The sequence below is a fragment of the Eptesicus fuscus genome, chromosome 13 (assembly GCF_027574615.1).
Source record: "Eptesicus fuscus isolate TK198812 chromosome 13, DD_ASM_mEF_20220401, whole genome shotgun sequence".
NCBI lineage: Eukaryota > Metazoa > Chordata > Mammalia > Chiroptera > Vespertilionidae > Eptesicus > Eptesicus fuscus.
This window is the reverse complement of record NC_072485.1, coordinates 80,976,652-81,003,881: the sequence shown is the minus strand read 5'-3', so window position 1 is coordinate 81,003,881 and position 27,230 is coordinate 80,976,652. Positions and strand designations below refer to the sequence as shown.

Below are 27,230 nucleotides of genomic sequence, written 5' to 3'. Positions count from 1 at the left end.
CTGGAAACTTCTATCTTCACCTCCACCTCAGCCTGAAATTCTAAACTCACAATCCAATTGGTACTCAACAGGTCCACCTGGATCTGTAACTGGTCACCTCAACACCCCTCATGAGCATCAAATCCTTAATTTCCCTCCTAAACCTGCTCCTCCCTTCATTCTCCTCCATCCAGGCTGTCCATCACCCAATCACAGGGGCTGTGAGCCCTGAAGGTGCTGTGGTTCAGCTGAAAGAGCAGGGACCGCTGCGGATTGAATCCTGCTTCTGTCTCTTAACTCGCTGTGTGTTGGTAAGAGGGAAAGAGGAGAGCGGTAAGGCTGTGCCCAGACCTTACATAACATGTCCTTGAGCTCTCACATAGGCCACAGACCTGAGCATCTCTTGCTTGAGGGCTCTCTGGGGCCTTAGGACACCTGTCAAGGTGCAGGGCTGGCCCAGACTTTCCCTGACAGCACACAGGGCATAAGGAGGTTCCTTTAATGTGGGTTTTAGAGGCAAAGAATTGTAAAGCAATAGAGGTGACCAGAACCTCAGAGGTCCTCCAAACATCCCCTCCTTCTGCACATGGGGAAACTGAGGCCAGAGAGGAAGTGACCTGTTCAAAGACCCTGAGTGGATCAGAAATGGTCCTGAGATTTGATCTCAGACATCCTAACTGCTAGCAAGCAGGAAGTAAAGAGCATAGTTTTATATCATTTGGGTTAGTTTTTCTTTTGGATGCAGAGGCCTGAAACTGCCTCCCCAAGGAGACCTCCAGAAGGGAGTTGGAGCCCCACACAGAGAGCCTTACCTGCCGGCTGCTGGCCTTCCCGTATCGCAGATCCGTGACGAAGTGCTCATTGTTCCTGGTCAGATCACTGTCCTCCATCTCCTTCCCAACCATCTCCTTCCCAGATCTGATCATCTCATGTATGGGCCGAGGTTTGTACAGGTGGTCCAAGTGGTTGTTCACCTTATAGGAGCAGTTTTCCAACGCTACTGCAAGGAGCTCCCTTTTCACCACCCCTAAGCCGGTGGGGGCGCCAGCCTCAGAGTTCTCCCCTGGAATCAGACACACGAGTATCAGCAACTGCAGGGAGGCCAGGGAGGGAGAGAGGAGACACAAGACAGAAAGGAAGGGCCAGGGGATCACACTATTGAGCTCTGGTGTCTGTCCCTTCACCAATGTGATTGGAGGATTCACGGATCTTACTCTTTTACTTAATGAGCTGTGACGACTTTCTCAAGCTCATGAACACTGTGATGCTCAGTGGCTGCTATTGTGCTCCATGGTATGAATAAACATCATCTAGTTGACCAACCCACCGTCATTGAATTGTGGAGCCAATGGTCTCCTTTATGAGACTGTGGGCACCCAGAGACGCTGCTGGTTTAGAGAAATCTGTCTGCTCGCCCAGCTAATGGACATGGAGCTGGAGAGCATCCAATGCTGCCCCAGCCGAGTTTCAATGGGGCACACGGACCACTTTCCCTGCTGAGTCAGGACCCAAGAGACCACTGTGATGCCTCTAAGGGACAAGGATGTGCAGTGAGGACAAGCACTGCCCAGGGAGAACCAACACTGGTTTCCAGGGTGGCATTTGGCTTTGAATTGTTCTCTTCACATGTCCCACCATAAGTGCCACCCTCCCAAACCCAGGGAAACTCAGCTGGCAGTGGCTGTTCTGCGTCTTCAATAGCCCAACCCTTCCAGGTCCCCTTTCCTCCCATCTTTGCTTACCTCCTCCCTGCTCCTCACTGTCCCTGCTTAGGACAGAACAGCTTCCTAATTTAAGAATATTCAGTTTATCTTCCTGTTTATGTCTGACCTCAGCAATCTCTGAAAGTTACACTTTATCCCCCTTACCTGGGGGAGCCAGGTGGATCACATAACCATCGCCCACATAGAGGGCCCAGTGTGAGGAGCCGATGCGGGAAATCTCAATCAGGTCTCCAGGCTTGGGCTCTTCATGAAACTGCAAGAGAACAGCCAGGAAGGTGAGACAGAGTTCAGGGAGCTGCAGAGGGCCTGACTGGGAAATGCAACTCCACCTGGGGATTTGCTTACTGATGCTCATCCCATGGGAAGAGTGTGTGTGTGTGTGGGGGGGGGTATGGGGGGCGAGAACTCTTGTCCCATGTGAAGTTCTCAGCCTGCTGTAGCTTCTAAAGGTTGCTCTGTGAGTAAATGGAAGACTGGAAAAATGTACTTGTACATTGGGAGAGTGAAGATTTCTCCATAATGTGTGTGTAATGCATGTGTATCTGTGTGTGTATTGTGCATGGATATGTTGTATACATGCACACACAGAGGGATGCAGACACGCATATGCAGGTGTATTGTGTATGTGTCTGGAGGGTGATAACACAACAGCCTGTATGTAAACACCCTTCCCTGAGGCTGGGGCCCAGGCCCATCCCCTGGAACATTGTCCAGGTGAGTCTGAGCTTCTGTGCTCTCACACACTGACCCTCATGTCTCCATCATGTGTTTGACCTGGCTTGCATGGCCCCAACACCACCACCTCATACTCTGCCCTCCCCAATCCCGCACACGGGCCCTTGAAGATGCTGAACTGACAGACAGCAGGTGACAGCATCCTAAGGGCACCTGAGCATTGGAGAAGGCCCTACTGTTGTTGCCCAGCTTCCTGCCCTGGGGACAGGGCTCACAGTCACACAGCAGGCTCTGCCGGCACATGTCCCACCATAAGTGCCACCCTCCCAAACCCAGGGAAACTCAGCTGGCAGTGGCTGTTCTGCGTCTTCAATAGCCCAACCCTTCCAGGTCCCCTTTCCTCCCATCTTTGCTTACCTCCTCCCTGCTCCTCACTGTCCCTGCTTAGGACAGAACAGCTTCCTAATTTAAGAATATTCAGTTTATCTTCCTGTTTATGTCTGACCTCAGCAAACGTCAAGTATTGCTTACATCAGGAGCCCAATCTGAGACCAGGGGCCAGCTAACCTTTGCCCTCAACCCATGCCAATATCCAAATATGGTCATTTAGCCTGGAAGCTTCTCTGGAATCCACTTCTTTGTTCATCTATCCCCCATGCCTTTATTCAGGGCCATCCTGTTCCCGATTATATGACCCCACGTTTTCCTGACCACCCCCCAGACTTGTCCCACCCACTCCAGGGCCTGTGTGAGCCTCCATGGTGGGGCCACTTGGTCCTGATGGGGGTGGACAGGAAGGGGCTTCCTGCCTGGGCTCCTGGGGCCAGAGCTCTGGGGGTGAAAGTGGGAATGGCTCTGTGGTCGGGGCTCTACCTGGGCTCCAGTTCTGCAGAGGGAGGTGGTGGCAGAGCTGAGGGGGACGATGGGAAACCGTGGCCTCAGGGATCACTGTGCTCTGTGTACTGTCCCCAAGTGCAGCTGGAAACTTCTATCTCCACCCCCACCTAAGCCCTGTACTCCAGACTCATAATCCAACTGCTACTCAACAGGTCCACCTGGATGTCTATCCGGTCACCTCAAAACACCCCTCATGAGCATCAAATCCTTAATTTCCCTCCCAAAGTTGCTCCTCCACTCCTCATTCTCCTCCATCTAGGGTACCTATCACCCAATCACAGGGGCTGTGAGCCCTGGAGGTGCTGTGGTTCAGCAGAAAGAGCAGGGACCACTGGGGACTGAATCCTGCTTCTGCCTCTTACTAACTGTGTGCTTGTGACAATGAACTCAGAGGAGCGAACAGTGGATGGATTAAAGCTCTGTCCAGACCTTACAAAACATGGTTTTGAGCTCTCACATAGGCCACAGACCTTGAGCATCTTTTGCCCGAATTCTCTATGGGGCCTTAGGAGACCTGTCATGGTCAAGGTCGGCCCAGACTTTCCTGGACAGCACACAGGGCATCAGGAGCTGCCTTTAGGGTGGATCCTAGATGCAAAGCATCCTAAAGGGAAAGAGCTGGCCAGAGCCTCAGAGGTCCTACAAGCATCTCCTCCTTCTAGTCATTGAGAAACTGAGGCCAGTGAGGAACTGACCTGTTTAAAGATCCTGAGTGGATCAGGAACAGACCTGAGATTTGTTCTCAGACATCCTAACACCCAGCAAGCTGGAAGCAGAGATCATATATTTGCATCATTTTTGGTAATTTTGTCTTCTGGGTAGGGATCTCTGTCACCCCCACCCTAAGCAGACCTCCAGAAGGGAGAGGGAGCCCCCACAGAGGGCCTTACCTGCCGGCTGTAGGCCTTGCCATATCTCAGGTCCGTGACAAAGTGCTCACAGTTCCTGCTCAGAACACTGTCCTCCATCTCCATACCAAACATCTCCTTTGCAGACATGAGCATCTGCTTTATGGGCCGAGGTTTGTACAGGTGGTCCAGGTGGTTGTTGACCTGATAGAAGAAGTTTTCCACCACTTCCACGAGGAGCTCCCTTTTCACCACCCCTAAGCCGGTGGGGGCGCCAGCCTCAGAGTCCTCCCCTGGAATCAGACACACGAGTATCAGCAACTGCAGGGAGGCCAGGGAGGGAGAGAGGAGACACAAGACAGGGAGGAAGGGCCAGGGGTCACACTATTGAGCTCTGGTGTCTGTCCCGTCACCAATGTGATTGGAGAATTCACGGATCTTACTCTTTTACTTAATGAGCTGTGACTACTTTTTCAAGCTAATGAGTATTCTGATGGTCAGTGGCTGCTATAGTGCTACATGGTATGAATGGACGTCATCCAGTTAACCAATCCACCATCATTGATCCTTCTTCTTTATGAGACCGGAACACCCAGAGATGCTGCTGGTTTCATGAAATTTGTCTGCTCGCCCAGGTAAAGGGCCGGAGCTGGCGAGCTCTGACTACTGATGCAGCCCATCTTCACTGGGGCCCACCGACCTCTTTCCCTGCTGTGTGAGTGCCTGCAGGATCACTAAGATGCATCCAACGGACATGGATGTAGGGGGAACCCCAGCACAGGTCAGGGAGAACCAACATGGGTTCCAGGGTGGCATTTGGCTTTGAATTGTTCTCATCATGGTAACAAATCTCTGGAAAGTTACACTTTCAACCCACTTACCTGGGGGAGCCAGGTGGATCACATAACCATCGCCCGCATAGAGGGCCCAGTGCGAGGAGCCGATGCGGGGAATCTCAATCAGGTCCCCAGGCTTGGGCTCTTCACAAAACTGCAAGAGAACAGCCAGGAAGGGGAGACAGAGTCAGGGAGCTGCAGAGGCCCAGCTGGGAGCTATAGCTCTGCCTGGGGATTTGCTTACTGATGCTCACCCCATGGGAAGAATGTGTGTGTGTGTGGGGGGACTCATATCCCCTATGTGGTCCTCAGCCTGCTGTAGCTTTTAGAGATTGCCCTGTGAGTAACTGGAAGCCTGGAATTATGGCCTTGTATATTGGGAGAGTAAATATTTGTCCAAAATGTGTATGTAATGCATGTGTGTCTATGTGTATTGCGCATGGATATGTTGTGTTTTCCGTGCACATGCACACACACAGAGATGCAGACACGCATATGCAGGTCTATTGTGTATGTGACTGGGGGGTGATAACACAACAGCCTGTATGTACACCCCCTTCCCTGAGGCTGGGTCCCAGGCCCATCCCCCACAACATTGTCCAGGTGAGTCTGAGTTTTTCTGCTCTCACACACTGACCCTCATGTCTCCATCATGTGTTTGTCCTGGCTGTGCATGGGGCCAACACCCACCACCTCACACTCTGCCCTCCCCATCCCCGGCACACGGGCCCTTGAAGATGCTGAACTGACAGACAGCAGGTGACAGCATCCTAAGGGCCCCTGAGCATTGGAGAAGGCCCTACTGCTGGTGCCCAGCTTCCTGCCCTGGGGACAGGGCTCACAGTCACACAGCAGGCTCTGCCGGCACATTTCCCCCCATAACTGCCACCCTCCCAAGCCCAGGGGAAGGAAGCAGCACCCACGTGCTCAGCTGGGGAAACTGAGAATCAGAGAGGTAGAGGGACTTGCCCAGGACACTCAGCTAGCAGTGGCTGCACTAGGTCTTCTCTGCCACGTCCCTTCCTGGTCTCCTTACAGGGCACCACAGCTTCCTGATTCGAGAATATTTCAGTTTTTCCTTCTGTTTTTGGGTGACCTCAGCAAACCTCCTGCAGCGCTCACCCCAGGAGCCCAATCTGAGACCAGGGCCAGCTTCCCTTTGCCCTCATTCCATGCCCATATCCTACAATGGTCACTTATCCTGGAAGCTCCTGGAATTCATTCTTTTGTTCATCTATCCTCCTTGACCTTATTCAGGGCCATCTCGTTCCAGATTATGTGACCCCACGTTTTCCTGATCAACCCCCAGACTTCTGTCCCGCTCACTCCAGAGCCTGTGTGAGCCTCCATGGTGGGGCCACTTGGTCCTGACGGGGGTGGACAGGGGAGGGGCTTCCTGCCTGGGCTCCTTGGGCCAGAGCTCTGGGGTGAAAGTGGGAATGGCTCTGTGGTCGGGGCTCTACCTGGGCTCCAGCTCTGCAGAGGGAGGTGGTGGCAGAGCTGAGGGGACACGATGGGAAACCATGGCCTCAGGGATCACTGTGCTCTGTGTACTGTTCCCAAGTGCAGCCTGGAAACTTCTATCTCCACCCCCACCTTCAGCCCTGAACTCCAGACTCACAGTCCAACTGCTACTCAACAGGTCTACCTGGGTGTCTAACTGGTCACCTGAACACGCCTCATGAGCATCAAATCCTTAATTTCCCTCCAAACCTCCTTCTCTCCTCATTCTCCTCCATCCAGGCTGTCCATCACCCAATCATAGGAGCTGTGAAGCCTGGAGGTGCTGTGGTTCAGCAGAAAGAGCCGGGACCACTGGGGACTGAATCCTGTTCTGCCTCTTAACTCGCTGTGTGTTGGTAAGAGGGAAAAAGGAGAGGGGTAAGGCTGTACCCAGACCTTACATAACATGTCCTTGAGCTCTCACATAGGCCACAGACCTGAGCATCTCTTGCCTGAGGGCTCTCTGGGGCCTCAGGACACCTGTCATGGTGCAGGGCTGGCCCACACTTTCCCTGACAGCACACAGGGCATCAGGAGCTGCCTTTAGGGTGGGTCTTAGAGACAAAGGATCCTAAAGGGGTTGAGGTGGCCAGAGCACTAGAGGTCTCCCAAATATCCCCTCCTTCTGCACACGGGGAAACTGAGGCCAGAGAGGAAGTTACCTTTTCAAAGCCCCTGAGTGGATCAGGAATAATCCTGAGATTTGATCTCAGGCATCCTAACTCCTAGCCAGCAGGAAGCATGGACCATAATTTTACACCATTTGGGGTAGTTTTTTCTTTTGGATGCAGAGGCCTGATACCGCCTCCCCAAGCAGACCTCCAGAAGGGAGAGGGAGCCCCCCAGAGAAGGCCTTACCTGCCGGCTGCGGGCCTTCCCATATCTCAAATCGGTGACAAAGCGCTCACTGTTCCTGCTCAGAACACTGTCCTCCATCTCCTTACCAACCACCTCCTCCGCAGACCTGAGCATCTCCTTTATGGGCCGAGGTTTGTACAGGTGGTCCAGGTGGTTGTTGACTTTACAGTAGCAGTTTCCCACTACTTCCAGGAGGAGCTCCCTTTTCACCACCCCTAAACTGGTGGGGGCGCCAGCCTCAGAGTTCTCCCCTGGAATTAGACACACTAGTATCAGCAACTGCAGGGAGGCCAGGGAGGGAGACAGAAGACACAAGATAAGGTAGAAGGGCCAGGGATTACACTATAAGCTCTGATGTCTGTCCCTTCACCAATGTGATTGGAGGATTCACGGATCTTACTCTTTTACTTAATGAGCTGTGACTGCTTTCTCAAACTAATGAATACTGTGATGCTCAGTGGCTGCTAATGTGCTCCATGTTATGAATGAACATCATGTAGTTGACCAATCCACCGTCACTGACCCTTCTCCTTTATGAGACTGTGGGCACACAGAGATGCTGCTGTTTTAATGAAATCTGTCTACACACCCAACTGAAGGTCATGAAGCTGGAGAGCATCCAATACGGACGCAGCCCGGCTTCCCTGGGGCCCACGCCTCTTTCCCTGCTGTGTCAGGACCCGAGGGACCACTGAGATGCCTTTAAAGGACATGGATGTACCATGTGCACAAGCACAGCTCAGGGAGAACCAACACTGGTTCTCAGGGTGGCATTTGGCTTTGAATTGTTCTCATCATGTTAACAAATCTTTGGAAAGTTACACTTTCAACCCCCTTACCTGGGGGAGCCAGGTGGATCACATAACCATCGCCCACATAGAGGGCCCAGTGTGAGGAGCCGATGTGTAAAATCTCAATCAGATCCCCAGGTTTGGGCTCTTCACAAAACTGCAAGAGAACAGCCAGGAAGGTGAGACAGAGTTCAGGGAGCTGCAGAGGCCCTGCTGGGAGCTAAAGCTTCGCCAAAGGATTTGCTTACTGATGCTCACCCCATGGGAAGAATGTGTGTGTGTATGTGGCAGGGGTGGGGGGTGTTTTGGGGGACTCTTGTCTCCTGTGAGGTCCTCAACCTGCTGTCGCTTCTAGAGGTTAATCTCTGAGTAACTGGATACCTGGAAAAATGACCTTATACTTTGGGGGAGGGAAGTTGTGTCCAGAATGTGTGTGCAATACATGTGTGTTATCTGTGTATTGTGCATGGATATTTTTTGGGGGGTTTGTTTGTTTTTTACAATATCCTATCTAATAAAAGAGTAATATGCAAATTGACCATCACTCCAACACACAAGATGGCTTCCCCCCATGTGGTCAAAGATGGCTGCCTCCATGTGGGCACAAGATGGCCACCACAAGATGACCAGCAGGGGAGAGCTGTTGGGAGAGACAGGCCTGCAAGGGAGGGATGTTGGGGGCAATCAAGCCTTCAGGGGAGGGCAGTTAGGGGTGACCAGGCATGCAGGGGAGGGCAGTTGTGGCGGGGGGGGGGGGACCAGGCCTGCAGGGAAGAGCAGTTAGGGGTGACCAGGCCTGCAGGGGAGGGCAGTTAGAGGTACCAGGCCTACAGGGAAGGGCAGTTAGGGGTGACCAGGCCTGCATGGGGGGGCAGTTAGGGGCAATCAGGCTGGCAGGGGAGCAGTTAGGCATCAATCAGGCTGGCAGGCAAAAGTGGTTAGGGGCAATCAGGAAGGCAGGCAGGCGAGCAGTTGGGATCCAGCAGTCCTGGATAGTGACAGGGATGTCCCAGATTGGAGAGGGTGCAGGCTGGGCTGAGGGACACACACACCCCCGTGCAGGAATTTCGTGCACTGGACCTTGAGGACAAAATAAATCTATTACCAGATTGTAGATACAAAATAATTAGCTATTTATTAATGTTTCAAGAAAAATGATCTTAAATATAATTATATTCCTTGCAATAAACATTAATATTTCAAGAAAAAAAAGATTTTAAGTATAATAGTATTACCAAAACTGTACTTTTATAGTCCCAATATAATATCACAAAAGTTGTAGGAAATATTCATAATCTGCAAATAACTGGATTACTTCAATGATATTCTAAAATATATTTTTATCTGGCTCTATTTTTGTTTATTGGTTTATGTTGTTCATTATATTCCACAAATGAGTGAGATCATGTGACATTTATTTTTCTCTGGCTTATTTCACTTAACATAATGCTCTCCAGTTCCATCCATGCTGTTGCAAATGGTAAGAGTTCCTTCTTCGTTACAGCAGCGTAGTATTCCATTGTGTAGATGTTCTACAGTTTTCTAATCCAGTCTTCTACTGATGGGCACTTAGGCTGTTTCCAAATCTTAGCTATGGTGAATTGTGCTGCTATGAACATAGGGGTGCATACATTCTTTCTGATTGGTGTTTCCGATTTCTCGGGATATATTCCTAGAAATGGGATTCCTGGGTCAAATCAAATTCCTACTTTAATTTTTTTCAGGAAACTCCATACTCTTTTCCACGGTGGCTGCACCAGTCTGCATTCCCACCAGCAGTGCACGATTGTTCCTTTTTCTCTGCATCCTTGCCAGCACTTGTCGTTTGTTGATTTGTTGATGGTAGCCATTCTGACAGGTGTGAGATGGTACCTCATTATCTTTTTTGATTTGCATCTCTCAGATGATTAGTGACTTTGAGCATGTTTTCATATGTCTCTTGGTCTTCCTTATGTCTTCTTTCGAAAAGTATCTATTTAGGGCCATTGCCTATTTTTTGATTGGCTTGTTTATCTTCCTTTTGTTAAGTTGTATGAGTTCTCTGTAAATGTTGGAGATTAAACCTTATCAGTGATAACATTGACAAATATGTTCTCATGCTGTGGGCTTTCTTGTTGTTTTGTTGATGGTTTCTTTTACTGTACAGAAGCTTTTTATTTTGATGTAGTCCCATTTGTTTATTTTCTCCTTAGTTTCCATTGCCCTAGAAGCTGTATCGGTAAAGATATTGCTATGACATATGTCTGCTATTTTGTTGCCTATAGAGCCTTCTAAGATTTTTATGGTTTCCCATCTTACATTTAGTCCTTTATCCATTTTGAGTTTATTTTTATGTATGGTATAAGTTGGTGGTCTAGTTTCATTTTTTTTGCATGTATCTGTCCAATTTTCCCTACACCATTTATTGAAGAGACTATCTTGTCTCTATTGTATGCTCTTGCCTCCTTTGTCAAATGTTAATTAAGTATAATGGCTTGGGTCGATTTCTGGGTTCTATGTTAGGTTCCACTGGTCTATATGTTTGTTCTTGTGCCAGTTTTACCAGGAAGTTTTGAGAACAGTGGCTTTGTAATATAGCTTGATATCTGGTATTGCGATCCCTCCAATTTTGTTCTTCTTTCTCGGGATTGCTGCAGCTATTCGGGGTCTTTTTTAATTCCATATAAATATTTTTGAGAGTTTGTTCTAGGCCTGTGAAATATGCCATTGGTATCTTAATGGGGATAGCATTGAATCTATAGACTGCTTTGGGTAGTGTGGACATTTTAATGATGTTTATTCTACCAATCCATGAACACATTATATTCTTCCATTTGTTTATGTCTTCCTCTAGCTCTTTTTTCAACATCCTGTAGTTTTCTGAGTACAGGTCTTTTACCTCCTTAGTTAAGTTTATTCCTGGGTATCTTAATTTTTTGTTGAAATGGTAAATGGTATTATATTTTTAGTTTCTATTTCTGTGAGTTCATTATTGGTGTATAAAAAAGCCATCGATTTTTAGGTGTTAATTTTGTATCCTACTACATTGCCGAATTCATTTATTAAGTTTAATAGTTTTTTGATGGATTCTTTAGGGTTTTCTAGTTTTCAATGTACAGTATCATGTCATCTTTGAATAACAACAGTTTTACTTCTTTTCCAATTTGGATGCCTTTTATTTCTTCTTCTTGTGTGATCGCTATAGCTAGCACTTTCAGTACTATAAGAACAGGAGTGATGCAAGTGGGCATCTTGTCTTGTTCCTGTTCTTAGGGGAAATGGTTTTAGTTTTTTCCCATTGAGTATGATGTTGGCTGTAGGTTTGTCATATATGACCTTTATCTTGTTGAGATATACTCCCTCTATTCCCACTTTGCTCAGAGTTTTTATCAAAAATGGGTGTTGGATTTTTTCAAATGCTTTCTCTGTGTCTATTGATATGATCATGTGATTTTTGTCTTTCAATTTGTTTATGTGATGTATCACATTTATTGATTTGTGAATATTGTACCAGCCTTGCATCCCTGGGATAAATCCCACTTGATCATGGTGGATGATCTTTTTAGTATATTGCTGGATGTGATTTGCTAATGTTCTGTTGAGGATTTTAGCATCTATGTTCATCAGGGATATTGGCCTACAACTCTCTTTCTTTGTAGTATCTTTATCTGGTTTTCAAATTAGGATAATGCTGGCCTCATAAAGAGTTTGGAAGTGTTCCTTCCTCTTGGATTTTCTGAAACAGTTTGAGGAGTATAGGTGTTAGTTCTTCTTTGAATGTTTGGTAAAACTTCCGTGAAGCTGTCCAGACCTGCGCTTTTGTTTGGTGGGAGTTTTTTTTATTTTATTACTGCTTGTATTTCATCAGTTGTTATTGGTCTATTCAGGTTTTCTGATTCTTCCTGATTCAGTCTTGGGAAATTATGTTTTTCTAGGAATTTGTCTATTTCATCCACATTGTCCAGCTTGTTGGCATATAGTTGTTCATAGTATTTTCTTACAATCCTTTGTATTTCTGTGGTGTCAGTGGTTACGTTTCCACTTTCGTTTCTGATTTTATTTACTTGTGTCCTCTCTCTTTGTTTCTTGATGAGTCTGGCTAACAGTTTATCAATTTTGTTTATCCTTTCAAAGAACTAGCTCTTGGTTTCATTGATTTTTGTATTGTGTTTTAGTCTCTATGTCATTTATTTCTGCTCTAATCTTTATTATTTTCTTCCTTCTACTTACTCTGGGCTTTTCTGGTTGTTCTCTTTCCAGTTCTTTATTTTATTTTATTTTTTTTTGAGGTAGGCCTGTAGTGCTGTGAACTTCCCTCTCAGGACTACTTTTGCTGTGTCCCAGAGATTTGGGGTTGTTTTGTGTTCATTTTCATTTGTTTCCAGGAAGTTTCTTATTTCTCTCTTGACCTCATTGGTAATCCATTCATTGTTTAATAACATGCTATTCAGCCTCCATGTGCTTGAATGTTTTGGGGTGTTTTTACTGTAGTTGATTTTTAATTTCATTCCACTGTAATCTGAGAAGATGCTTGATATGATTTCAATCTTCTTGAACTTGTAGAGACTTGTTTTGTGTCCTAAAATGTGGTCTATCTTTGTGAATGATCCATGTGCACTTTTGAAGAATTTGTCTTCTGCTGCATTGGGGTGATATATTCTATAAATGTCAGTTAAATCCATCTGATCCAGTATGTTCTTTAGAGTCTCTGTTTCCTTGTTAAGTTTTTGTCTGGAAGATCTATCCTGTGAAGTCAGGATATTACTGTATTGTTGTTGATCTCTCCATTAAAGTCCTCTAGAAGTTTTTTAAATATATTTAGGTGCTCCGATATTGGGTGCATATATGTTTACCAGGTTATATCCTCTTGTTGGATTGATCCCTTTAGTATTATGTAGTGACCTTCGTTGTCTCTTGTGATGGCCTTCATTTTAAAGTCTATTTTGTTGGATATGAGTATTTCTACTCCAGTTTTTATTTATTTTCCATTTGCATGGAAAAATATTTTTCCATCCATTCACTCTCATCCTTTGTGTGTCTTTTGTTTTGAGGTGGGTCTCTTGTAAACAGCATATAGTTGGGCCATGTTTTTGTACCCATTTAGCTACCCCATGCCTTTTGATTGGAGCATTTAATCCATTTACATTTAGGGTTATTATTGATAGGTACTTATTTATTGCCATTTTAAATTTGTATGGCTAGGTTTCTCTCTCTCTCTCTCTCTCTCTTTCTTCTCATTATAGCAATCCCTTTAGCATTTCTTGTAATGCTGGCTTGGTGATGAACTCCTTTAGCCTTTTTTTCTTTGTGTGTGTTGGAAGTTCTTTATTTCACCATCTATTTTGAATGATAGCCTTACTGGATATAGTAATCTTGGTCTCAGATCCTTGCTTTCCATTACCTTGAGTTCTTTATGCCATTCCCTTCTGGCCTGTAGAGTTTCTGATGAGAAATCAGTTGTCAGCCTTATGGGAACTCCTTTGTAGGTAACAGTTTTCTTTTCTCTGGCTGCCTTTAAGATTCTCTCTTTGTCTTTAATTTTTGCATTTTAATTATGATGTGTCTGAGCATATGCCTGTTTGGGTTCTTTTTGCTTGGGGTTTTCTGTGTCTCCTGAACTTGTGTGACTTTTTCCTTTATGAGGTTAGGGAAGTTTTCTGCCATTATTTCTTCAAACACGTTCTCTATTCCTTTCTCCCTTTCTGCCTCTTCTGGCACACCTGCTTTTCCTAATATTGTTACGTTTCACATTGTTCCACAGCTCCCTTAAGCTGTCCTCCTATTTTTTAATTGTTTTCTCTTCTTGGTTCTCTAATTGAGTGATATTTTCAACTCTGTCTTCTAATTCGCTGATTCAATCCTCAGCTTTTCCTAATTTGCTGTGTATTCCTTCCAATGTGTTCATTTGTGTTATGTCGTTCTTTATCACAAACTGTTCTTTTTTCATAATTACTATATCTTTTTTTATGCTGTTCAGCATCTTCACCATCATTACTCTGACCTCTGTTTCAGATAAATTTCTTATCTCTGCTTCATTTATCTCTTCTTCTGGAGAATTCTCTAGTTCTTTCATTTGGGAGTTGTTTCTTTGTCTCCTCATTTGGGCTGTCTGTCTGGGTTTGTGACCCTGTATTAGGTAGGTCCTCTATACCCATGGTTGGCAAACTGCGGCTCGCGAGCCAAATGCGGCTCTTTGGCCCCTTGAGTGTGGCTCTTCCACAAAATACCACGGCCTGGGCGAGTCTATTTTGAAGAAGTGGCGTTAGAAGAAGTTGAAGTTTAAAAAATGTGGCTCTTAAAAGAAATTTCAATCGTTGTACTGTTGATATTTGGCTCTGTTGACTAATGAGTTTGCTGACCACTGCTCTATACTAAGCATGTCAAACTCAAAGGCTAACATGGGCCAAATAAACAAGGTTTAAGTTTATGTGGGCCACAAAAAAACAAAAGCTTCATTTTCATAGAAACATAGGTTTATTTTGATAGAGATATGCTGAATACAAAGGGCTGAAACAAATAAGTCATCGTGAACAAAATAATAGAACATTTTAATAAAATATAATATTTTTTCTTGAACATTCACTTACCAGACACGGAATAACTGCACAAATTAATAAGTGTAACACAAATAAACCTATTTTTCTTGTTCTCCAAAAGTGAAATATTTTCTGTTGCACACACCAAACAAGTCAGTATAAGACTAATGATGTGGCAATCGGTTGCTAAAATATTTGCTGCTAGTATTAGTGGAGAGAAATGGTGCACCTGCATGTAAGGCACATAAGGGAAATGGATAGAACAGGATTATAATGATCAGTCATTAGTGAACATTGTAGTTTGTTACTAATAATTATGTATAACAGGATATTGTCAAAATTGAGTTACGAAATGTTTATTAAAATGTTTCTTATGCCCTGGCCAGTTTGGCTTGGTGGATAAGAGCATCAGTGTGCGAACTTAAGGGTCCCAGGTTTGATTCCGGCAAAGGGCACATGCCCTGGTTGTGGGCTCGGTCCCCAGTGGGGAGCGTGCAGGAGGCAGCCGGTCAATGATTCTCTCTCGTCATTGATGTTTCTATCTCTCTCTCCCTCTCCCTTCCTCTCTGAATTCAATAAAGAAATATATTTTTAAAAAATGTTTCTTACATACCAATATATTGGGTGGGCCACAAAAATATTCATTGTGGGCCCTGAGTTTGACATGCTTGCTCTACACCTCTCAATCTCTAGTGCAGAACAGTGCTAAAGGCTCTTTCTGACTAATTAGATCAGGCAAATACTCAAAGCCTCCAGAGACTGCTTCTTCCTACAGCAGCGGTTCTCAACCTGGGGGTCTCGACCCCTTTGGGGGTAGAACGACCCTTTCACAGAGGTCACCTAAGACATCCTGCATATCAGATATTTACATTACAATTCATAACAGTAGCAAAATTACAGTTATGAGTAGCAACGAAAATAATTTTATGGTTGAGGGTCACCACAATATGAGGAACTGTATTAGAGAATCGAGGCATTAGGAAGGTTGAGAACCACTGTCCTACAGCCTGATAGGATTCAGACTTGAATTGACCGCCCCAGGCAATCATCCTCAGGTGTGGCAAGTGTTTTTTTTCAACAGGTGGGGCATTTGCTTCTGCCTGGAGGCTAATTGTTATTTTTCAGCTCTTAAGTGGCCTCAGGGCAAAGTATTTTCTAATAAGGTGTGTCAACTGTCTTTTCCCCAGGCAAGGCAAATGTCAATGTGGGAACCATGTCCTCTGCTGCATGAAGGAATGACTCAGCCCAGGAAACTTGGAGTGTCTGCCTTCTGAGCTCTATTCCCTGAGTGTGCAGTCCTGGCTTCTGCTCTCATAGCTCCAGTCCACTTCACCCTCCCTCTGCCAGAGCACAAGGTAGGTAGCCCCACAGGGAATTTTTTATATTGGCCCTTTAAGATGGTGCCTGAATTTACACCTGTCACTTCCTGGCACATAGCATCCCACTGCTTTTCACAGCCAGATGTTATATGGGTACTCTTCTCAGTTTTGGTGCTCTCTGCTAGAGGGCTCAGCTTGGGGATTAGATCCCAGAGTTCTCAGAGGCACCCCCCACAGCTGAGATATCTCTCCAGGACTTCAGTTGCTGTCTGTGGGCACTAGGTCAGCACTTTGGCTCCTCTGCCCCTCCTACCAGTCTCTATGTAGTTGCCACTTAAAGTGCTCGGATATCAGTTCTCTCCTGCGACGTTTCCATTGATTATTCAGGAAGTTTTTCTGTATTTTAGTTGTAATTCCAGTTTGTTCCTAGGAGAGTCTCCATGCAGCATCCACTTATTATGCTGCCATTTTTCTTTTTCAAATCTGAGGATTTCTTAAATTTAGGAGAGTGCTCTATTGTATGCATGTGACACCTTATCTAAGAGGAAAATGTCCTGGGCATGGATATGTTGTGTGTTGTGTGTACATGCACACACACTAGGATGCAGACATGCATATGCAGGAGTATTGCCCATGTGTCTGGAGGATGATAACACAGCAGCCTGTATGGAAACCCCGTTAACTGAGAATGAGCACAAGCCCCAACACCCACAACATTGTCCAGGTGAGTCTGAGCTTCTCTGCTCTCACACACTGACGCTCATGTCTTCATCATGTCTTTGCCCTGGCTGTGCCTGGCCCAAACAAGAACACCTTAGACCAGGGGTCTTCAAACTTTTTAAACAGGGGGCCAGTTCACTGTCCCTCAGACTGTTGAAGGGCCGGACTATAGTTTAAAAAAAATTATGAACAAATTCCTATGCACACTGCACATATCTTATTTTGAAGTAAAAAATCAAAATGGCAAAAACACCCACATGTGGCCCGCGGGCCGTAGTTTGAGGACGCCTGCCTTAGACTCTTCTCTCTTCAACATGGTCCCTCAAAGATGCTGAACTGACAGACAGCAGGTGACAGCATCCTAAGGGACCCTGAGCATTGGAGAAGGCCCTACTGTTGTTGCCCAGCTTCCTGCCCTGGGACTAGGGCTCACAGTCACACAGCAGGCACATTTCCCAACATAACTGCCACCATCCCAAGCCCAGGGGAAGGAATCACCACCCCTTGATCAGCTGGAGACACAGAGGATCAGAGAGGTAGAGGGACTTGCCCAGGGACCTTCAGCTGGCAGTTGCTGCTCTGGGTCTTCTCTGCCCCGTCCCTACCTAGTCTCCTTTCCTCCCTCCCTTCTGGCATTATCACCTCCTCCCTGCTCCTCAGTGTACTCACCATGGGCACTAAAGCTTCCTGTGTGAGAATATTTCAGTTTATCTTCCTGTTTGTGGGTAACGTCAGCAAACCTCATGCAACACTCACCCCAGGAGCCCAATCTGAGACCAGGGGCCACCTTCCCTTTGCCCTCATTCCATGCCTATATCCAATAATGGTCATTTAGGCTGGAAGCTTCTCTGGAATTGCCTTCTTTGTTCATCTTTCCCCCATGACTTTAGTCAGGGCCATCATGTTCCCAATTATGTGACCCCATGTTTTCCTGACCAACCCCCAGACTTCTGTCCCACCCACTCCAGGGCCTGCGTGAGCCTCCATGGTGGGGCCACTTGGTCCTGACAGGGGTGAGTAGGGGAGGGGGCTTCCTGCCTGGGCTCCTGGGGCCAGAGCTCTGGGGGTGAAAGTGGGAATGGCTCTGTGGTCTGGGCTCTACCTGGGCTCCAGCTCTGCAGAGGGAGGTGGTGGCAGAGCTGAGGAGGACACAATGGGAAACCATGGCCTCAGGGATCACTGTGCTCTGTGTACTGTTCCCAAGTGCAGCCTGGAAACTTCTATCTCCAGGCTCACAGGTCCAACTCCTACACATCAGGTCTAACTGGATGTCTAACTGGTGACCTCAAGCACCCAACTGAGCAAGAAATCCTTAATTTCTATCTGCAACCTGCTCTTCCACTTCTCATTCTCCTCCATCCATGGGTCCCCAAGACCTGGGCCTCCAGCCCTGGAGATGCAGTCGTTCAGCAGGAAGAGCAGGGACCACTGGGGATTGCATCCATAGTAGCTTGTTTTGGTAAAAGGGCAAGGAGGAAGGGGTTAAAGCTGTGCCCAGATCTTACATTATTGGGTTGGATAGAGGAGGAGGGAGCACCCATTTCTTCACATGGGAAATGAGGATCAGAGAGGTAGGGAGACTTGCCAAGAACACTCGGCTGGAAGTGGCTGCACAGCGACTTCTCAGAATAAACTTCTTTAACCCTTACATAGGTCACAGACCTGAGCATCTCTTGCCTGAGAGCTCTCTGGGGCCTTAGGACACCTGTCATGGTGCAGGGCTGGCCCAGACTTTCCCTGACAGAACACAGGGCATCAGGAGCTGCCTTTAGGGTGGGTCTTAGAGACAAAGGATCCCAAAGGGATAGAGGAACCCAGAGCCCTAGAAGTCCTCCAAACATCCCCTGCATTTGCACATGGGGAAAATGAGGCCAGAGAGGAAGTGACCTGTCAAAAGAGCTAGGGTGGATCAGGTACAGACCTGAGTTTTGCTCTTAGCCATCCTAACTCCCAGCCAGTGGAACCCTAAGGTCCCATATTTGCATGACTAAGGGTAGTGTTTTCTTCTTGGTAGTCAGGCCTGTCACAGCCACCGAAAGCTGACTGCCAGAGGGGACAGGGAGCCCCCACAGAGGGCCTTACCTGCCAACTGTGGGCCTTGCCATATCTCAGGTCCGTGACAAAGCGCTCACTGTTCCTGCTCAGATCACTGTACTCCATCTCCTTACCAACCACCTCCTCTGCAGACCTGAGCATCTCCTTTATGGGCCGAGGTTTGTACAGGTGGTCCAAGTGGTTGTTGACCTGATAGGAGCAGTTTTCCAACACTTCCACGAGGAGCTCCCTTTTCACGACCCCTAAACTGGTGGGGCCGCCAGCCTCAGACTTCTCCCCTGGAATCAGACACACAAGTATCAGCAACTGCAGGGAGGCCAGGGAGGGAGAGAGGAGACACAAGACAGGGAGGAAGGGCCAGGGGATCACACTATTGAGCTCTGGTGTCTGTCCCTTCACCAATGTGTTTGGAGGATTCTATCATTTTGCTCTTTTCCTTAACGAGCTGTGAATACTTTTCATGTTAATCAATGTTGTGATGGTCAGTGGCTGCCACTGTGTTCCATTATATGAATGGACATCATCTAGTTGACCAAGTCCCTACAATGGCTGGTCCATAGCTTACCCATTGTAAACAACAGTAGTAAATTGTATTTGTTCATCTTTGTACTTGTGAGTTTCAGAGAGAGATCACAGTTGTTTTAGTCCCACTGGGTTTCAGACTCTGCTGTGCAAATTTCTTAAATTTCCTCATTATTCTCCTTTTGAACTTCATGGTAAAAGTCTCATCCCCATTCAACAACCGATATTGGACCCTGAGGCATCATCGGCCTTTTCTGGCCCAGCTCTGGCCACATGGAGAGGCCACACAGCACTTCCAGATGGTGGCATCCAATCTCATTGAGCCTGGAGCCTGGGATTTGCTCTCTAATGGGCATGAACTGAGGAGCACGCTAACGAGCAGGCTCCTTCATGTGTGTCTCGAGGCTGATGCTGCACTTAGCACCGCCCTTGAGGAAGCTCTACCTGCACCCTCACACACAAGCAGGACCCGCTCCTCACACTCACCTCCCTGTTCCAAGCCTCCTAAGTGTCGTCTGGATTAGGGGGTTTCGTTTACTATTTGCCATCAATGCTGACAGATTTCAACGCTGTCAGTGTAGGTGACAGCACAGAGAACCCTGGTCAGTTACAAGGAGAGTCTTGTGATCATGAGACGGTGTCTGTCCAGCGAGAACGCACACGCTTGCTGTCCGAGGTGTGGGTGCCATTGCTCTGCAGGGCACCAGCCCCTGTGCCTCCCAGTCCGCGGTCTCATCCCAGCACCTTCCTTTCCTGGACGGGACACACGTGTGGGCCCTGTCTTCCCCTCTGACTGCCTGTCATCCTCTTCTGCTCTCCCTGCGTTACATCAGGGTCCAGGTGCTCGTGTGCGTGTGTGTGAGACTCTCTGTGACGTGTGACCTGGGAGAGCTGCTCCGTGGAGGGTGTTCAGGAAACCCTCTCAGGACGCCCTGTTCTGTGATGTTCTCTGAGCACAGGACACAGCCTGAGAGGCAGTCCCTCCATGAGACCGGGACACCCAGACATGCTGCTGGTTTAGAGAAATCTGTCTGTTCGCCCAGCTAACGGCCTGAGCTGGAGAGCATCCAATGCGGGCGCAGCCCTGCTTCCCTGGGGCCCACAGATCTCTTTCCCTGCTGAGTCAGGACCCGAGGGACCACTGAGATGCCTCCAGGGGACAGGGATGTGCAGTGAGCACCAGCACTGCTCAGGGAGAACCAACACGGGTTCCAGGGTGGCATTTGGCTTGAATTGTTCTCGTCATGTTAACAAATCTTTGGAAAGTGACACTTTTAACCCCCTTACCTGGGGGAGCCAGGTGGATCACATAACCATCGCCCACATACAGGGCCCAGTTGGCGTACCCGATGCGGGAAATCTCAATCAGGTCTCCCGGCTTGGGCTCTTCAAGAAACTGCAAGAAAACCCCAGGAAGGTGAGACAGAGTTCAGAGAGCTACAAAGGCCCTGGCTGGGAGCTGTGCTCCGCCTGGGGATTTGCTTACTTATGCTCACCCCATGGGAAGAGTGTGTATGTGAGGGCGGAAGTGTGTGTGTGTGGGGGGGACTCTTGAACCCTGTGAGGTCCTCAGCCTGCAATAGCTTCCAGCAGTTTCCCTGTGAGTAACTGAAGCTTGGAAAAATGACCTTGGAATTGGGACAGTAAAGATTTGTCCATAACGTGCGTAACGCATGTTTGCCTGTGTGTGTTGCACATGGATATGATGTGTGTTTCCTGTACATACACACATACTAGTATACAGACATGCCTATGCAGCTGTACTGTGTACGTGTCTGGGTGGTGATAACACAACAACCTGTATGTACACCCCCTTCCCTGAGGCTGGGGCCCAGGCCCATCCCACACAACATTGTCCAGGTGAGTCTGAGCTTCTCTGCTCTCACACACTGACCCTCATGTCTCCATCATGTGTTTGCCCTGGCTGTGCATGGGCCCAACACCACCACCTCACACTCTGCCCTCCCCAGCCCTGGCACACGGGCCCTTGAAGATGCTGAACTGACAGACAGCAGGTGACAGCATCCTAAGGGCACCTGAGCATTGGAGAAGGTCCTACTGTTGTTGCCCAGCTTCCTGCCCTGGGGACAGGGCTCACAGTCACACAGCAGACTCTGCCGGCACATTTCTCCCCATAACTATCACCCTCCCAAGCCCAGGGGAAGGAAGCAGCACCCGCGTGCTCAGCTGGGGAAACTGAGGATCAGAGAAGTAGAGGGACTTGCCCAGGACCACTCAGCTGGCAGTGGCTACTCTGGGTCTTCTCTGCCCCATCCCTTGTCTGTCCCCTTTCCTTCCTCCCTGTCTTGCTTACCTCCTCTCTGGTACTCAGTATCCCTGCCCAGGGCAGTGCAGCTTACTGATTTGAGATTTTTCAGTTTATCTTCCTGTTTGTGTGTGACCTCAGCAAACCTGCAGCGCTCACCCCTGGAGCCCAATCTGAGACCAGGGGCCAGCTTCCCTTTGCCCTCATTCCATGCCCATATCCTACAATGGTCACTTAGCCTGGAAGCTTCTCTGGAATTTACTGCTTTGAACATCTTTCCCCCATTACTTTATTCAGGGCCATCCTGTTTCCGATTATGTGACCCCACATTTTCCTGACCAACCCCCTCACTTGTGCCCCACCCACTCCAGGGCCTGTGTGAGCCTCCATGGTGGGGCCACTTGGTCCTGACGGGGGTGGACAGGGGAGGGGCTTCCTGCCTGGGCTCCTGGGGCCAGAGCTCTGGGGTGAAAGTGGGAATGGCTCTGTGGTCGGGGCTCTACCTGGGCTCCAGCTCTGCAGAGGGAGGTGGTGGCAGAGCTGAGGGGGACAATGGGAAACCATGGCCTCAGGGATCACTGTGCTCTGTGTACTGTTCTCAACTGCAGCCTGGAAACTTCTATCTCCACCCCCACCTCAGCCCTGAACTCCAGACTCACACGTCCAACTGCTACTCAACAGGTCCACCTGGATGTCTAACTGGTCACCTCAAACCCCCTCATGAGCATCAAATCCTTAATTTCCCTCCCAAACCTCCTCCTGCCCTCATTCTCCTCCATCCAGGCTGCCCATCACCCAGTCACAGGGGCTGTGAGCCCTGGAGGTGCTGTGGTTCAGCAGAAAGAGCCGGGACCGCTGGGGACTGAGTCCTGCTTCTGCCGCTTACTAGCTGTGTGTTGGTAAGAGGGAAAGAGGAGAGCGGTAAGGCTGTGCCCAGACCTTACATAACATGTTCTTGAGCTCTCACATAGGCTACGGACATGAGCATCTCTTGCCTGAGGGCTCTTTGGGGCCTCAGGACACCTGTCACAGTCCAGGTTTATCCCAGATTTTCCTGACTTTCCTGACAACAGTATCAGGAGTTGCCTTTAGGGTGGGTCTTAGAGGTGCAGAATCCTAAAGGGGTTGAGGAGGCCAGAGCCCCAGTGGTCCTCCAAACATCCCCTCCTTCTGCACATGGGAAACTGAGGCCAGAGAGGAAGTGACCTGTCCAAAGACCCTGAGTGGATCATGAATAGCCCCACAATTTGTTCTCACACATCCTAACTCTCAGCCAGAGGAAGCAGGGAGCATAATTTTGCATCATTAGGGGCAAGTTTTTCTTCTGGATGCACAGTCCTATCACCATCCCCCAACCCCAAGCAGACCTCCAGGAGGTAGAGGAAGCCCCCCAGAGAGAGCCTTACCTGCCGGCTGCAGGCCTTGCCATATCTCAGATCGGTGACAAAGCGCTCACAGTTCCTGCTCAGATCACTGTCCTCCATCTCCTTACCAACCACCTCCTCTGCAGATCTGAGCATCTCCTTTATGGGCCGAGGTTTGTACAGGTGGTCCAAGTGGTTGTTCACCTGATAGGAGCAGTTTGCTACCACTGTCAGGAGGAGCTCCCTTTTCACCACCCCTAAGCCGGTGGGGGCGCCAGCCTCAGAGTCCTCCCCTGGAATCAGACACACTGGTATCAGCAACTGCAGGGAGGCCAGGGAGGGAGAGAGGAGACACAAGACAGGGAGGAAGGGCCAGGGATCACACTATTGAGCTCTGGTGTCTGTCCCTTCACCAATGTGACTGGAGGATTCACGGATCTTACTCTTTTACTTAATGAGCTGTGACTACTTTTTCAAGCTAATGAACACTGTGATGCTCAGTGGCTGCTTTGTGCATCCAGTAGACTAATCCACCGTCACTGATCTTTCTTCTTTATGAGACTGTGGACACCTGGGCATGTGGCTGGTTTAGTGGAATCTGTCTTCACGCACAGCTAAAGGGCCGGAGCCGGAGAGCTCCAAATGCGGCCCCAGCCCGGCTTCACCTGGGCCCACGGACCCGTTTCCCTGCTGAGCCAGGATCTGTGGGACCACTGACAGGCCTCCAAGAAACACAGATGTAGGGTGACCTCAGTCACAGCTCAGGGAGAACCAACACGGGTCCCAGGGTGGCATTTGGCTTTGAATTGTTCTCATCATGTTAACAAATCTTTGGTGAGTTACACTTTCAACCCCCTTACCTGGGGGAGCCAGGTGGATCACATAATCGTCTCCCACATAGAGGGCCCAGTGCGAGGAGCCGATGCGGGAAATCTCAATCAGGTCTCCAGGCTGGGGCTCTTCACGGAGCTGCAAGCAAACAGCCAGGAAGGTGAGACAGAGTTCAGGGAGCTGCAGAGGCCCAGCTGGGAGCTGCAGGTAGTCCTGTGGGCCCCATGGTTATGTTCATCACCTGGCAAATGTGTGTGTGTGTGTGTGTCGGGCGGAGGGGGTGTGGTCAGGGGAGCAGGAGAGTCTCTTGGTCCCTTGAGCTCCTTAGCCTGCTGTAGCTCCTAGAGGTGCCCTGTGGGGAAGTGGGCGCCCGGCATGCCCTGTTTTCTGTGCATACATATCTTGTGCGTGTTGCCTACACACACACTTGGATGCAGACATGCACATGCAGGTGTATTGTGCACATGGAGGCTGTTGACACAGCAGCGGTGTATCAAGCTCTTCCTGAGGCTGGGTGACCAGGCCCCGCCCAGGCCACGTCAGACACGGGACTTGCATCCTGTCGGAGACGTTGACCTGAGGCCCAGGGGTCAGCCTCATGAAGGACCTGAGATGGCAGCGTGCTCCTAGAGCGGCTGCCTGTTTCCTCAGGGACAGGGGCAAGGTTGGGCCTGACACAGTCACCCAGCAGGCTCTGCCGGCACATTTCCCCCCATGACTGCCACCCTCCCACAGCCCAGGGGAGGGAGCAACACCCCGTGCTCAGCTGGGGAAACTGGGGATCAGAGAGGGAGAGGGACTTGCCCAGGGACACTCAGCTGGCAGTGGCTCCACAAGTTATTCTCTTCCCCATCCCTTCCTGGTCTCCTTTCCTCCTCCCCTTTGCACACTCCCACCTGCCCCTCAGTGTCCCCGCCCAGCACACCACAGTTTCATGTTTGATAATTTTTCAGTTTTCTTCCTCTCTGTGCCTGACCTCAGGGAATGACAAGCCTTCTGCCTCCCTCACCCGAGGCAGCCCGTTCTGAGACCAGGGGTCAGCTTATCTTTGCCCCATTCCATGCCAATATTCAACACCAATGGTGACCCTGGAAGGTTCTCCTGAATTCACTTCCTCCTTCATCTCCCACCCAGGACTTGGCTAAGGTTGGCCCAGTTATAATTATGTGACCCCCCGTTTTCCCGACCAGCCCCTAGACTTCTGTCCCTACCATTACATATCCAGTGTGAGCCTCCATGGGGGGGACACTTGGTCCTGACGGGGGTGGACAGGGGAGGGCCTTCCTGCCTGGGCTCCTGGGGCCAGAGCTCTGGGGCTGAAAGTGGGAATGGCTCTGTGGTCGGGGCTCTACCTGGGCTCCAGCTCTGCAGAGGGAGGTGGTGGCAGAGCTGAGGGAGATAATGGAAACCCATGGCCTCAGGGATCACTGTGCTCTGTGTACTGTTCCCAAGTGCAGCCTGGAAACTTCTATCTCCACCCCCACCTCAGCCTTGATATGTATGCACAGTGGGGCAAGTTTTTCTTGAACTCCAGACTCACACGTCCAACTGCTACACAACAGGTCCATCTGGATGTCTAACTGGTCACCTCAATACCCCTCATGAGCATCAAATCCTTAATTTCCCTCCCAAATCTCCTCCTCTCCTCATTCTCCTCCATCCAAGCTGCCCATCACCCAATCACAGGGGCTGTGAGCCCTGGAGGTGCTGTGGTTCAGCAGAATGAGCCAGGGCCACTGGTTTCTGAATCCTGCTTCTCCCTCTTTCTAGCTGTGTTTTGAGACAAACAACTCAGAACAGGCAAAGGGGATGGGTTACAGAAATTGAAAATCTTACATAACATGTTCTTGAGCTCTTAATTAGGCTAGAGACCTTGAGCATCTCTTGCCTGAGGGCTCTCTGGGGCCTCAGGACACCTGTCATGGTGCAGGGCTGGCCCAGACTTTCCCTGACAGCACACAGGGCATCAGGAGCTGCCTTTAGGGTGGGTCTTAGAGGCGAAGGATCCTAAAGGGATACAGGAGCCCAGAGCCCCAGAGGTCCTCCAATATCCCCTCCTTCTGCACATGGGGAGACTGAAACCAGAGAGGAAGTGCCCTGTCCAAAGACCCTGAGTGGATTGGGAACGGACCCAAGATTTGATCTCAGACATCCTAACTGCCAGCCAGCAGGAGGCCGGGAGCATAATTTTATATCATTCGGGGTAATTTTTTCTTTTGGATGCAAAGCCCTGTCACCTCCACCCCAAGCAGACACCCAGAAGGTAGAGGGAGCCCCCCAGAGAAGGCCTTACCTGCTGGAAATGGGCCTTGCCATATCTCAGATTGGTGACAAAGAGTTTACGGTTTCTGCTCAGAAGACTGTCCTCCATCTCCTTCCCAGATCTGAGCACCTCCTTTATGGGCCGAGGTTTGTACAGGTGGTCCCAGTGGCTGTTCACCTCACGGGAATAGTTTCCCACTGCTTCCCGTAGGAGCTGCCTTTTCACCACCTATAAACCGGTGGGGGCGCCAGCCACAGAGTTCTCCCCTGGAATCAGACAAACTGGTATCAGCAACTGCAGGGAGGCCAGGGAGGGAGAGAGGAGACACAAGACAGGGAGGAAGGGCCAGGGATCACACTATTGAGCTCTGGTGTCTGTCCCGTCACCAATGTGATTGGAGGATCCCATCATTTTGCTCTTTTCCTTAACAAATGTGAATACTTTTCATGTTAATCAATGTTGTGATGGTCAGTGGCTGCCACTGTGTTCCATTATATGAATGGACTTCATCTAGTTGACCAAGTCCCTACTATTGGCTGGTCCATAGCTTATCCATTGTAAACAATAGTAGTAAATTGTATTTGATCATCTTTGCACTTGTGTGTTTCAGAGAGAGCTCACAGTTGTTTTAGTCCCACTGGGTTTCAGACTGCTGTACAAATTTCATATATTCCCTCATCATTCTCCTTTTGAACTTCATGGTGTGGGGCGCAGCTACAGTGTTGGGACAGGTTCAAGCCTTGGACTGATGAGAGGGCACAGTCCTCTGCCACGTGCAAGTCCCAGCCTGGAGGGCAGAGCCTCCCAGCACGATGACAGCCAACAGCTGGAGTTGTCAGTGTGAACCTATGGTCCGAACACGTGGCCCCAGGTGCCTGAGTGATACAGGCTGCAAGTAAACAAAGCTTGATCAGGTGCATGTAATTGAGTGGGATGGAAACCCACGAGAATGTTGTAAACATCTTGACCAGCCCTCACTGTGCCTCGTGGCATCGGCTATAAAATAAAGACCCGGCTTGTAGTCCGTGGCGCTGCCTCTCAGGGAGCAGCATCCCACCCAGACTCAGCTCTCATTCTCGTGTTTGTCTTTTCCAAGCCTTTCAGCCGCCCCCACTCAGGGTCACTGAACCTGGCTGAGCTGGTGTGGCACAGAGGCGCCCTGGGCTGAGTATGCCATGGCCGTACCAGCCCGCCACATCATGATGAAACTCTCATGCTCGTTCAACAACCGATATTGGACCTGAGGCATGATTGGCTTATTCTG

General features: G+C 49.0%; 1 protein-coding gene across 1 annotated transcript; it reads right to left on the bottom strand.

Moving 5' to 3' along the window:
- Positions 1 to 155: 155 nt before the first annotated feature.
- On the bottom strand, positions 156 to 26,199 carry LOC129151334 (uncharacterized). The gene is made up of 12 exons (XM_054725716.1): positions 25,997 to 26,199; positions 23,733 to 23,841; positions 22,915 to 23,165; positions 20,530 to 20,638; positions 18,748 to 18,998; positions 8,160 to 8,268; positions 7,321 to 7,571; positions 5,005 to 5,113; positions 4,166 to 4,416; positions 1,848 to 1,956; positions 792 to 1,042; positions 156 to 227 (listed from the first exon to the last, which is right to left on the bottom strand). The coding sequence occupies exons 1-12, from the start codon at positions 26,072 to 26,074 to the stop codon at positions 156 to 158; spliced, it is 1,950 nt and encodes a 649-aa protein (XP_054581691.1). The 5' UTR covers positions 26,075 to 26,199.
- Between the last annotated feature and the right edge of the window lie 1,031 nt (positions 26,200 to 27,230).